The sequence below is a fragment of the Sinocyclocheilus grahami genome, unplaced genomic scaffold (genome assembly GCF_001515645.1).
Source record: "Sinocyclocheilus grahami isolate Dianchi unplaced genomic scaffold, SAMN03320097.WGS_v1.1 scaffold18.1, whole genome shotgun sequence".
In the NCBI taxonomy this organism is placed as follows: domain Eukaryota; kingdom Metazoa; phylum Chordata; class Actinopteri; order Cypriniformes; family Cyprinidae; genus Sinocyclocheilus; species Sinocyclocheilus grahami.
In genome coordinates, this window is record NW_015505197.1 from 3,091,999 (window position 1) to 3,105,352 (window position 13,354).

The 13,354-nt window shown below is 39.0% G+C and overlaps 1 protein-coding gene across 2 annotated transcripts in view; it reads left to right on the forward strand.

The window, feature by feature from the left end:
- The window catches only part of LOC107553590 (EH domain-binding protein 1), a 141,947-nt gene that overhangs the window by 117,494 nt on the left and 11,099 nt on the right, over positions 1–13,354 (forward strand). For both annotated transcript variants that reach the window (XM_016235872.1, XM_016235880.1), the window contains one exon: positions 2,763–2,886. In XM_016235872.1, the coding sequence (XP_016091358.1) occupies positions 2,763–2,886 (124 nt within the window). The remainder of the gene's footprint in view (positions 1–2,762; positions 2,887–13,354) is intronic.

The window sequence follows — 13,354 nt, forward strand, 5'->3', positions numbered from 1 at the left end:
AAGGAAGCAGAGCTCAAGACGCGGCTTTCAGGCCGGGGTTTCGGATGTTTAAACTTCCCACACAGCGCGAGAGGAACGTGTGTCCTTTCGTGTGTTCTAGCTCTTGAATATTTACACTGCAAAGGCTTAAACTTTTTCGATGAAGCAGCACTGACCCGTCAACTGTACAGAGCGTCGTTCACGTTTATGTTCTCACAACATTGAACTGTTACAATTTATAAAAATGTTACCAGCCTTCTGGCGACTGACACAGTTTCATATACTCGCCAAAGCCGCATTTGGCGCTTGGCGACTGTTAATTTTATATATATATAATTTTATATATATATATATATATATACACTACTGGTCAAAAGTTTGGGATATATATATATATTTTATATATATATATATACACTACTGGTCAAAAGTTTGGGATCAGAACGATTTTGAATGTTTTTTACAGTAGTTTCTTAAGCTCATCAAGGCTGCAATTATTTGATCAAAAATACAGGGGAAAATGTATATATATAAATAATAATTGAAATATCAAATAGTTTAGAATTATATAATTATCTTTTCTTATCCCATCTTCATTCATTCTCTCCATGAAGGCTGATCTAATGAAATTTTAATTATTGCGGCACCATATATAGGGCCAGAGCATAGGGATACATACCATGGGAAAAGTGAGATATATAGAGACACAGAAAGAGAGAGGGAAGGTCAGTAGAGACCAGCTTTGCCCCTCTCTGTGTAGGGGTTAATGGGTGTTGAACTTGCCCATTACCCAGCTCAAGCTGAATTACCCAGCGAATGATGTTTGCATTAATATAATATATATGGAAATTTCAACACTTAATTATGGCAGAGAGGCGAGAGCAGAGGGGAGGGGGCTGATCATGTGTAAAATTGATTTGTGGCAGAAGTATTTGATAGAGCAGCGAGAAAGAGGAAGGTGGAGTTTGATGGACAGCAGGAGGACTCAGGCAGAAAAAGTGCTGTTTGGATGGAAAAAAACTTCTCCATTTTCCTCATTCCTATTATGAAATAAGGTGCATCAGCACTAAAAATATATATATTTTTCCAGCAATGTGAATTTAAATTAGCACTCTTTTCCCCCTACCCCTCTATCTCAAAATAGTAGGAAGGAGGAGAGGACTGAGGAGGGCGATAAACGAGTGGAATGAAGTGGGGGTGCGAGTGCTTGTCACTATCACACACTTAGAAATAAGCGTGCAGTTTAATTACTCTATTTCTCCCTAATCACTGTCTCATCCCTCACTCCAGTGTTTCCCATGAGCCAGAGGGTACTGCTGCCACCAGGGTCACGTGTGAGAGGGAAAAGGAGCTTGTTTCCAAATGTGTGCATGAGTGAATCTGACCACACGCATGTGCTGCGTAGATCTCTTAGATCCCTGCTGATAGGCCCTTAGGCACTGACCCACCTCTCCCATATATTTCAATTTTGTCTCTCTGTGTGTCAGTCTCCAGACTGCTGTAATACTGGATTCTTTCTGAGGTCATTTAGCGTGTTATATTGGTGTGTAAACGCACACTGCTGCCCGAGGCTTTATGTGTGAAGTCAAACCTTAGCATTTAATGCTACAGTCTACAGAAATTTGAATGCCAGGAATTATAAAAGACAATAAATATGTAAAATAAAAAAATGAATAAATCTTAAAAAATAAAAAAATATACATTAGTTCTCTGTTGTATTTTTATTAGAAATTTTATTTACATGTATAATATGTTTAATGTGATGAATTCACGCATGTAGCCAAACCTCAGCATTTAAAGCTGTCCATAACTGTGGAAACAGATATTATTATGCCAGGAATTAAGCAATTATTAAATTAAATAAATAGATCTTCAAACATAGTAGCATACATTAGCTCTGAGCTGTATTTTATTATTCTATTTGTATGTTTTAGCTGTATAATATTTTTAACATAATAAATTCATGCATGTAATCATACCTCGGCATTTAAAGCTACAGTCCGTAACTGCGGAAACGGATATTATTATGCCAGGAAGTAAGGCAATTAATAAATTAAAATAAAGAAATCTTCAAATATAGTCAGAAAAATGTATACAGTAGCTCTGAGTTGTATTTGTATGTTTTATTTTATTTGTATGTTTTATATACATATATAATATTGTTAGGGTGATAAATTTTACGCATGTACTCAAATCTCAGCATTCAAAGTTACAGTCCATAACGGCAAAACAGATATTATTACGCCAGAAAATAAGGCCGAATAAATGAAAATCAATAAATCTTTAAACATAGTCATAAAAAATGTATACAGTATACAGTATTTTTTATTTAATTATTTTTGTATATTACTATTTTTACCAGAATACATTTATTGTATATTTATATAACACATTTATTTATTATATTTTATTAATTATTAGCTTAATTTTTTTCCCAAATAATAAATCTTTTTTGATGTATTATTTTAATAATTGTTTTTATCACCTCATCTTAGTAATTAGTCTAATTTGGGAATTTGTTTTTATAATTTTTTACAATTTTTTTATATAATTAATTTTTTATATTTAATTTTTTATAATTTAAAAATTGACAGCAATACATAATTTCCAAAGAAACCAGAAAAAAGAGCTTTCATTTGCTTAATTAATTCAAGCAATATTCACCAGTCATCATTATGACCACTGTTCCCCTGGTATTTAAAAGCTATATAAACCCTGGATGTGATGCTTCATTTCAAACCTCTCATCACTCCCCCTTCCTCTCGTTTGTTCTTGCCCAGCAGAAAGCGTTCAAAGACACCAGTCAGTACGTGGTGGGGGAACTGGCGGCGCTGGAGAGCGAGCAGAGGCAGATCGACACACGGGCCTCGCGTGTGGAGAAGCGTCTGCGCTATCTCATGGACACAGGTACGCCGCCCAATTACACTGTAAACAGTTTTGGCAAATTGAGCGTTCACAAACTCTTATGGAGTTTGGGAAGTGTGAATCTTTGAAGCCGGGATGTTGGGGTGGCAGCGGGGATATGAAAAGGGGCGGTGAGGATGCAGGGAGGCTCTCTGGGCCGCCGTGATAAGAGAGCCTTCATGGGAGCTGATAACTAGTGCTGATAGCGTCCGCCAGCCAGCCACTATTGAACAGTACCGTGCAGCCATGCGCAACAGAACCCCATATCTGGCCTTCAATGATATGCTGTAGAAGAGAGAGAGAGAGAGAAGGAGGGAGAGAGGGGGATACGGCAGAGGGGTAAAGGGTGAAGAGGGAAGGAAGAGAAAGGGGAGGGCTGCTGTTTGGGGGCTGGACCGAAAAGGAAATGTTGAAATAATGAAAGACACACATTAATAGATACATGCACTTGCTCTCCTCCTCCCTCTCTCTCTCTCTCTCTCCCTCTATCGCTCTCTCTTCTCCTCGCATAAACACATATGAAAGGATGTGGGGTGATCTTGCAGGTGTGTATAACAGGGAAAAAGGGCTGCTGAGCCTTTGTTAAAACATGGAGCTCCGTTCTGAGACTCCAGTGCCTCAATAACTAAAATTTAAGAAAAGCTTCCTTCCATCCAGATGCTGATACAAAACAATAATTTCTCATAAGGGCAGCATCAGGAAGCGGGGGTTGAAAAAAAAGGTGGAGAAAGTAGATGGTTACATTTTTATGCTTCTCCATCACGTTATCGTGACTATCACAGTTTTGTGTTTGCCCAACCTTCCATCTAGCCCTCTCTCGCTGTCTCTCTTCACACTCACCTGGGCCCTGTTGAAGTCAAAGCCGCTATGTCCGTTTGAAGGGTTTTTTTTCGCACTCTGAATGATAAATGGCTTGAATGCCCTAGCAGGTGGAGAACCAAACCAGACATTTCGGCAAGATTTACACACTCACACACAGAAATAAGAGGTGCAGTTACACACCGGACCCCATGTACGAGTCTCACCTTAATGCGCTTACCTGTCTGAGCTAGTGCACGCATTTCAGCACTGCAAACAGGTGAATTCACGCCTCTGTCAACATAGTCTGCCAGCAAAAGCCTCTCTAACTAAATATACACAAAACAAACAATGTCATATATGCTCAGAATACATATATTGAATATAATCATGCTAAGCTATGTTGCACTAAATTAGTGCAAGTATTATTAATAAGTAAGGGATTTATGTAAAGTTTTTTTTTTTACTGCATTTTTCTCCTTTTTGATCATCTTTTTTCAGCATATAATTATTTTTATTTATGTCACTAGAAATTATTCAGATAAATATATATGGCATATGAATATTTATGATATTTAAAGTTAGGGTTGTGGTCAATATAATAATAATAATATATAACATAAATATGTCACGTTTTATATAATGTTATTATAATTTTATAAATATATATATATAATGACAGAGAGAGAGAATATATATTTAGAACATATATTCACTACATGCATACAATGATGACTGCAAATAAATAAGCAAATGTTAAATAAACGTGTATGCATACATATAAAGTTAGATGTCTATACATATAAAAACTGTATTAAGAACTACTCGTGATCCCTGATACCCCTCCCCCTCTCATTATACGCTCTGCCTTAGTCTGCTGGTTTTTTGTGTTTGTTTCCCAGATGAATTCACAGTAATTGGGCTGGTTAATTTATTTACTGTGTGCAGTTCACAGCACATTAAAGAATGAAGATAATTGAACACGAATTGTCAAGTGTCTTCTGATATCAGGCGTATTACAGAAGGGAATGCGTATAAAACTCTATTTCCATGCAACCATTGTTTATGGTAATTAAGTACACAGATGTATTCCTTGGTTGCCGTCCAAGCTTATGGCGACTGCCATTGTTGTCTTCTATTAATATGTAATCAGTAAATAGTTTAATTTTCTAATCTGCAGTTGGAGAATTCACTTTCTAGCAGCTCTTAATTATGGCAGAGTCCTAATGATGCAGCCGCTGATGGGCTAGGAGGCCGTAAACGGAACGCAGAGGCCTGCAGTGGCTCCTGCCTAATGAACTTGTTATTCCCACACCAGAGGGAGCAGTGTCCTTCACACACACACACACTCGCCAGCAGCTCAACCATTACCTCAGTTAGCCACATCCCCAGAATTACATCTAAATATGTTATTGTCACCCGATTTTCTAAACGTATCAATTTTGAACATTTCATGAAATCAAAAGCTAGAGAGGAGAGCTATTCGCACACTTGCCATTCTGTCCGAGCACAATACCATCCCGAATCACATTGAAATTTTTTCTGCATGCAGCATTGAAATGTGTGGTAATGTTATCTGCACGGCTTTTGATATTCAGCAACCCTCTGAATGCATCTCCCTGACATCTGCTCAGCATGCATTTATGCACACATATGATTTTCAAATTGCTTTATAATCTGCAACAATGGACGCATTTATGAAAATAATGGCATTTTAAAGGCGCTCTAAAACCCACACACCTACAGAGTTCTCGATAAGAGATTTTTTAAAAAGCACAGAGGAAAAAAGAATGAGTTTTAGGTGAGATTAACATGTGTTTAAAAATTGCACTTGAGTCTGATAAGATTGACACAGGTTTTATTGCAAGCTAATCCGTTCTCTTTTTCTCCACCGCGGTCACAGAAATTCATACAAGACGGATATCATCAGCTTAATGCAGTTTACAGACGAGCCATCACAGTCTGTGCCGGAAAAACAGACGTACGGCAGTGTCAGAAGAGGCCCATTATGTTTGTTTTATTCTCAGGGACGTGGTCGTCCTCTTCCGGGCTTCTTAACGGATGTGCATCTTTTAATATTTTAGTCTCAAAACGTCAAAAAAAAAATTTCGCCTTCCCCCTCAGTTTCCCACTGTAATTCTCAGTGCCCACATTCCAAGGCAGTGTTGGCCATGCAGAAATAATTGCTTGAGTGTCTGCGTTTATAGATCTCAGCTCCGCCAAGACTGAAATGGAATTGCTTGTGTGGCTAAGGCAACATGCTTGTAACCAGCCCCTTAGTTTGACTAAAGATTTAAACTTGGCTACGTGAGTCGCATGGGGAAATGGTCTCCGAACTCAGACAACAGCTAACAGCTAACACAAGTTAAACGCTGCTACATGTGGCATTGCAGGCAGGCAGTGATATGCCTGATTAACATTTTCAAAAGGGGCACAATGATGGCGCTTATTATAATCTCCCCTTTATTGAAGCATCTTGAGGCCTTTTCATCTTTCCCCCCCTTTGACTGCCATTCCAGTAAGACCCAGCCAAAAGCAGCTAGTGCCGTGCCGCTGCGGCTCCATACGCGCAGAAAAACAGAGTCGCTCTCCGCCAGCCAAGACCTCAATGATCTGCTGGGCCTTTTTTTTTTGAAAAAAGTGGCACTGGTGTCTTTTCATATTTTGATGGGGTTTTTGTCTTTAATGTAGAGGACAGTAGAGAGGAGACGGGACTGGATTTGTTTGAACCATGCTGGATTTGAACTTGCATCCCAACAGCGCAACACCCCACTTTTTCCGCAAGCATGTGCATTATTTTTAAATGAAAATTACTTTGACACATATTTAGGTTTGGAAACACACTGACAGATTTGATGGTTAAAATATTTCTTTAAGTTGCACTTTTGAATGTCATTCAATATGTGTAGTTGTTAAATTTGTTTTGAATTGAATTCAATTAGATTTTTCCTAGAAGTTCTCTGCTAGAAAATGGCTTAGCAAAAGAGTTTGGGTGCACTGGACTCTGTTTGCATAATTGATCATTATTTGGTTTACAAATTGTCTCCTGACAACATAATTGAATTTCAGTCATGCACTTAATTAATAGACCTTTTCATATGGAAACTGATTAAGACACACTTTACAATTAAGTGTAATGACGCGGGGTTGGCCTGTAATTAGGGGCATTCACGTGCTAACAGCCCTGCCATGCTAGCTCAGTTGTTGTTCATTTCCCTTTGTATGGGCCTCTCTAGGCTACACATTCCTGTAACGTACTACCTGAACCTTATCAGCACACTGCCTCTCTCCCCAGCCCACCTTTAGCATGCTAAAACACGCTAACGACACCCAAAACAGCTCATTTGAGCTAATGGAAATGACCATTTAAATGCTATTGTTCTGCTGTTAGCCATTTAGTAGAGATGGAAATTTTACAGTTACTGTAGGGAGGAGACTCATTATCAATTTGTCCTTAAGCAAACCTGAGGAGAGAAAGAGTGGGGGAAAAATAGGAGGGTTAGATGGGGGAGAAGAGAAAACGCCAGAATCCACAATGCAGATGTGTGGAGGGCGGCTAATGGTGTTAGCACATCCATTACTCTCCTCAGCTTAATTCATTAAGCAAATTGGGAGGGAACCATATTGGCCTTGTTGAAATACGTGCAATATGACACTGCTCAAATTTGTTCTAACACATGGCCCAGGGAGACGAGCCGACCGCTCTAATGGGGGAGGAGGGGCAAATTATGCAAAGGCACACTGCAGGAGGGAAATGACTACAACGCAGAGGGAGTAGCACCTCCGCACTCAACTAGCCCATTTTCCTTCATTCCAAGCCTTGCCACATTCCTCCTCCTCTCTCCTTGTACCTTTTGGCCTTAAAGGAATTGCTCACCCAAAAATGAAAATTCATTCATGTTGTTCCAGACCTGTATGACTTACTTTATTCTGTGGAACATGTCTCAGTGTTTTTTTTCCCATACAATGAAAGTATCATTGTATGCACAAAACTGGTTGAGACATTTTTCAATCTATTTTCTTTTACATGATACACTGTAGTATTATGATAATGTAACACAAGTCAGTTTGTCTGTTAAATAATGCTTACAGTGACTTTTAAATGCTTTTGACAGTCATCTGAAAGGCTGAAAATCTCAGGGCCCAGCAGATGTTTCACCCTCCGCAATCGTTTGCTCAGATGTTTACTCAAAAAACGGATTAAGCAAATAAAAGCAAATCCTATATTAGTAAGAAAAACATTCTGCAGGTGATGACGGGACCTTGCTGCTTGTGCTAATTTGTCATCTCTACAGGTAGCCATTTCAGCATCTCTCAGGATTTGGTGTGAATCTAAATGGAGTGTTGCTCAAGCTCTGATAGCCCCCCAGAATTTCACACCTCTAGTATGTAAACAGAGAGGTAGAGCCGGTCCTAAGTAGATGAGATAACAGAGATACTCTTAAATGGCTACAACCTGTCTTTAACGCACACTCATGTCTTACCAAAACTCTTGCGTTTCAAATAGGTGGAGCCAGGACTGCCACCCTTTGTTAATGCTAGTTTAAATATCTACTATCTCATATTTAATGGTAGTTTGTTATTGTAACTGCAAACGATTGACACCTGCTGGCCCACAAGATTTCCAGCCTTTCAGATGACTGTCAAAAGCATCTGTATCAAGTCCTCATTAGCATTATTTATTAGACATGTTTGTACTACATAATATTATGATAAATCATATAAATAAGCACTAATTACATTTAAATGCTGAAAGGCCATTCAAAGGGATAATTCACCCTATAATGAAAATTCTTCTGTGGAATACAAAAATATATTTTTAGAAGAACTATTTTTGTCTATACAATGAAAGTCAATATCCAAAACAACACTGGATTGACTTTCATTGTATAGACAGCAACATTTGTTCAGAATATCTTTTTGTGTTCCACAGAAGAAAGTCGTACACGTTTGGGACAACATAAAGATAATTTAATGGTGACAATTTAAATTTTTGGGTGAAATATCCCTTTAGTTCATGTTATGTAAATGTATTTTTGCTTAGCATATAATGCCTAGAAATCATAATTTTTGTGAGAAAATATACAAGAAATTGTCCATTTGTGTCAATATTAGTTAAATTGGGTGCAGTCGACTTAACGCCGTTAGTTTTGGTTTGAGAGCAAGAGATGGGGGCAGGAATCCAAGCAGCCTTTTTCCATTTGGCTCTGTGGAGATTTTGAGAAGCTTCATGCAATCACAGATACATATGTATGTGCTCACTGCTCCCTCCTGGAAGGCACCTTTTTACATGTACATGTCTACTGGGGTCCCCCCACCCTTGCAAACAGGCCTCCCCTCTGTCAGCTAATCAGTACCTCAGCTAGATGCATTGTGACACTATGCAAATCTATTTACATTGGAATAGGGGAATCCGGGGATCCTAAACTCAGGCATCGAAGTTGAAGAAAGAGAATACCCAAGGCCAACAAATAAATGAAAGTTTGCTCAAATCCGTGAGATAATGGGGTCTGTGTTCAGACTTACCACAGTGGAGAGATAAACACAGGGATTACTTGGGGGTTTTGCATCAGTTGCTTTCTGCTGGGTGGCCTTACTTGTCAAAAAGGGGGAAAAAGGGAAGAGAGAGAGAGAGGGAGAAAGAGAATAAGGAAAAAAAAACGTTTTAACGCAAGGACATTCACATGGCACATTGAGAAAAGAAGTGCCGCTAATTCCATCAAAGCGAGAGAAATCAGCCATTAATTTATGCTGCTTTCTCCCTCCCCCTGTAGCTATTGTTGCTTTGGTTGTTGATCATTTCGGTAACATCTGGTCCTGGGCTCTTTTTGGAGGCCAGCTACTGTCAACCAGACGACCCCCGACAACATGGCCAAAAAATCACTCTGGTGTCTTGTTGCTGTCGCCCTGTTGGTAGGAACAGAAAATGCATGGTGTGTGTGTGAATATATATATATATATATATATATAAATATATGATAATAATGAACCAATCACAAGTAAGCATTTATAGTAGGTTATCATATTTATGCAAATTTTATCCAAAGTAACTTCTAATTTATACATTTCATCAGCATTCCCTGAAAATGTAACCTGCAACCTTGGTGTTGCTAGCACCATGCTTTACTTTAAGCAACAGTCAGGAACTCTAACAATATTAGTGTTTTATATTAACAGTATTTCAAGTCATTTTTTAAAAAGGCTAGTGTTTGCGGTCAGGCCTTCTTGAGTCAATTAATGTAACCTCAATATAAAGGCATTAAACAAAAGACAATTCTATTAAATTGAAAACTGGGGTATTTAGTACAAAACATTTTCTCTTCATAACTTAAGAAGTGTTATGAGTGCGCAGGAGTGGATGATTCCTGTTAATATATATTTGAAAAGATGGAGAGATTCGGCCTTTGAATCAAGGGCTTTGCGGAGGAGCAGATTATGACTTCCATGGTGACTCTTTCCAGCTTTGGGGAAATGAGCTGTTGACATTCTTCAGGGTCATCATACAAGATAGCAGGCCAACCAGCAGGATTTACCCGATAAACCCATCCAACTAGACCTTTATCCATTTCACTACGACTGGGGAAGGCAGGGGTGAGATGGAGACGGGTTAGCACTGATGTTTTCCTCTTTCCATCAAAACATGAGGCATTTAGTCAGCCGGTGTGGATGCTGTCATCATGACCAAACCCATGGGCTAAAATGTGTAGGATAATTCACTATAAATAGTCTTTTTAAATTGCATGCTTATAAATTATAGCTAGAGTCTAACATTTTCTGTATAACTATTGCAGGTTTATATTGATGTATGATTTTCAGAGAACACTGTTGGTCTGTAGGGTTTTTGTTTTCTTTCAGACTGTATGAGTAGATTGAACCGCCAAGAGTGGATTCAGTAAGAATATGATGGTGACTTTGAAGAAGAATCGTTTACACCGTCTCTGCCATGTCACCAAGAACATCAACTTTGCACATGAAGCCTATGTCTGACAATGTCTGAGTCCTCTCCACCTTGGTCAAAATAATTTTTTCCCATAATTCCCTTGAGTAACCTGGGGCTAGCGTTGCTCCCCGCGGTGAGGTAGACCCGGAGGAAAGACAAAAGCACAATGAAACGGAGCTTACCACCAACCGCTCTCACTGAAGCTCTGGAGTAGGGCCCACTATACACTGCTGCCTCTCCAGTTCTGTCCCAATGCTAATGAGCCGGCTCTGATCTTTCCTCTGCTTCCCGTGTTTTCAACATCTTCAAGGACCACATGGCGCTAGCAAAATAAAGACAACCAAATGAGAATTTTTAACGCTTTTTGTGTCAGCGACTCAGCGCCTTTCAGCCTGCTCACTCATTTAATATTCCCCCTGAGAAAGAAAGGACAGAGGAAAGAAGAAAAGAAAAAAGGTAAAATGTGCAACAAGGAGTTGGAGGTTCTGGAGGGAAAGGGGGAGGTGTCACTAGCATTTCTCTTCTGACTTATCACCGAGAATCGAACGATATCCAAATCTCAAAACAGAAATGACATGACTTCCGTGTTCTCGTTTCACATGTTTCTGTTAAAACAAGACAACCAAAATGAAACGTTTTTTTGAAAAATGTCAGCAACAATTTCTTTGAGCTTCATGATATCACTGACAGGCTCCCGAGCAAGAGGGGACAGATAAAGGTTGAAAGAGGGCCCGGTGTTCTCGTTTCACATGTTTCTGTTAAAACAAGACAACCAAAATGAAACGTTTTTTTTTTAAAAATGTCAGCAACAATTTCCTTGAGCTTCATGATATCACTGACAGGCTCCCGAGCAAGAGGGGACAGATAAAGGTTGAAAGAGGGCCCAGGTCTGACGGAGTCTCCTGCCGGCTGTTCACACACTCCTTTTTAATAGCTGTGTTCTCTATACAGAGGCACAGGGCAGTACCTCGCATTAGCGCTGGAGACCACTAGTTAATAGGATGATGTCTTTTAGCTTTTGTTATGAGATTATTAACCGGGATAGGTTTCTGCTCTCATCCGTTTCTGCTCTCTGAGGGCCTGTTGAGCACAAGTGGTAAAATACGGCGTCCCCACATTGTGCCGTGCTTGTATGGTAAAAGGCTTTTAATGAAACACCTTTTCAGAGGGTTTCACCAGGTGATCTTTTTTTACCGCTCTCGTCTGCCACTCACCCAGCTTTAATTACCTGAAGTACGCTTTTTCCAAAGGCCCTTGATTCTGCCCCTGTGTTCAGCGCACCCAAAAGCAGACTTAAAGTGGGTGATGGAGTAAAATGATAGTATTTGTCAAAATAAGAAAGAAAGGAGGAAAGGACCTCTGGCTTCAGTGTTTCACCCTGAAGGTCATATTGTAAAATCCTTTTTTTTTTCTTTTTTTTTTTATGGTTCTCACTTGCGTTTTAGGGTTAACTTGGCGGGTTAATTTTTAAAATTATATTTTATTATATCTATTCTACTAATAATTATCTTCTATAACTTAATTTGCTATCCGTCTATCTATCTATCTATCTATCTATCTATCTATCTGTCTGTCTGTCTGTCTGTCTGTCTGTGTATATATATATATATATATATACAGTTATTATTAATTATTGATTTTTAATTGTATTGTTACCCTTACTTGGTGACAACTGTTGATTACATTTTAATTACTGGCACTTTCAGTCGTTATCACTTGGTATGTATATTTATATTGCATTTGAATATACAGTGTTAAAAAATACTTTTGTTCAAATCTGTTATTGTTCCTGTAGCTCAAAGAGTAGAGCATAGCTGTAGCAATTGCAAAATCTTGGGTTTCATTCTCAGTCATAAATGTAAAGACTCAAACTATTTAAAAAAAAATCTCTCATTTTATCCATCAAGCGTCTTTTCATCGGTTTTCCACCCGTCTGTCATTTTGCATCATTATTTGTTGCAAGTGCTGTTGTGAAGAGGACTGTAATTGTTGTTTTGTAATGTAAACTGCCCGTCTTGGCTGTTACGCTCATCGTGTAGCTGCGATAGTGGACAGGCGGCCCAGGGATTAAGGAGCAAGAAACGGCCAACACTAGCTGATAGGCTGTCAGTCTGTGATAATGTTTATTGATTAAAAAGAAGGGGGGAATACAAACACAGTTTAATAGAGTAGGTGGCTGCAAATAGGAATGGGCATATTTGTGATTCCGGTTCTTAACTCAGACAGCCAGGCTAAAATTCATATATTCCCCACTGTTACTCTCCATGTCAAAAGATTGCTTTAAAGTAATAGAACCATATTCGTGTTAGAATTGGTTAAATATTACTTAAATGGAAATAACTAAAAGGAGAAAAAATCTGTTATCTGCCATTTGTTTGTTTTGCCCTGCCAAACTCGACATAAAGTGAGAGGTGTCTGCTATTAGCTGGGAGACTGCAGTGTTTGCAGAGGAGTTGTTTGTGTTAACAGCGCTGAGGGGCGGGTGATAGACGAGTATTAAGGTACAGCCTATCTTCTGTCAGCCCCTCACTGAACGTTCAAACAATTACATGAAGGGATGTATGATAACGGTGTATGTATAGCCAAGACTTTTCTGTCATTAAGGGCGACTTAAGCGATCCTGTTTTACTCCTGCGGTTCTTCTATCCTCGATGCAAGGCCGCTCCGTTTATGAATCCCTCCTCATAAGCCGCAAAGCAAGCAACTGAAGGTCAATAATACCGGTGGCAATTG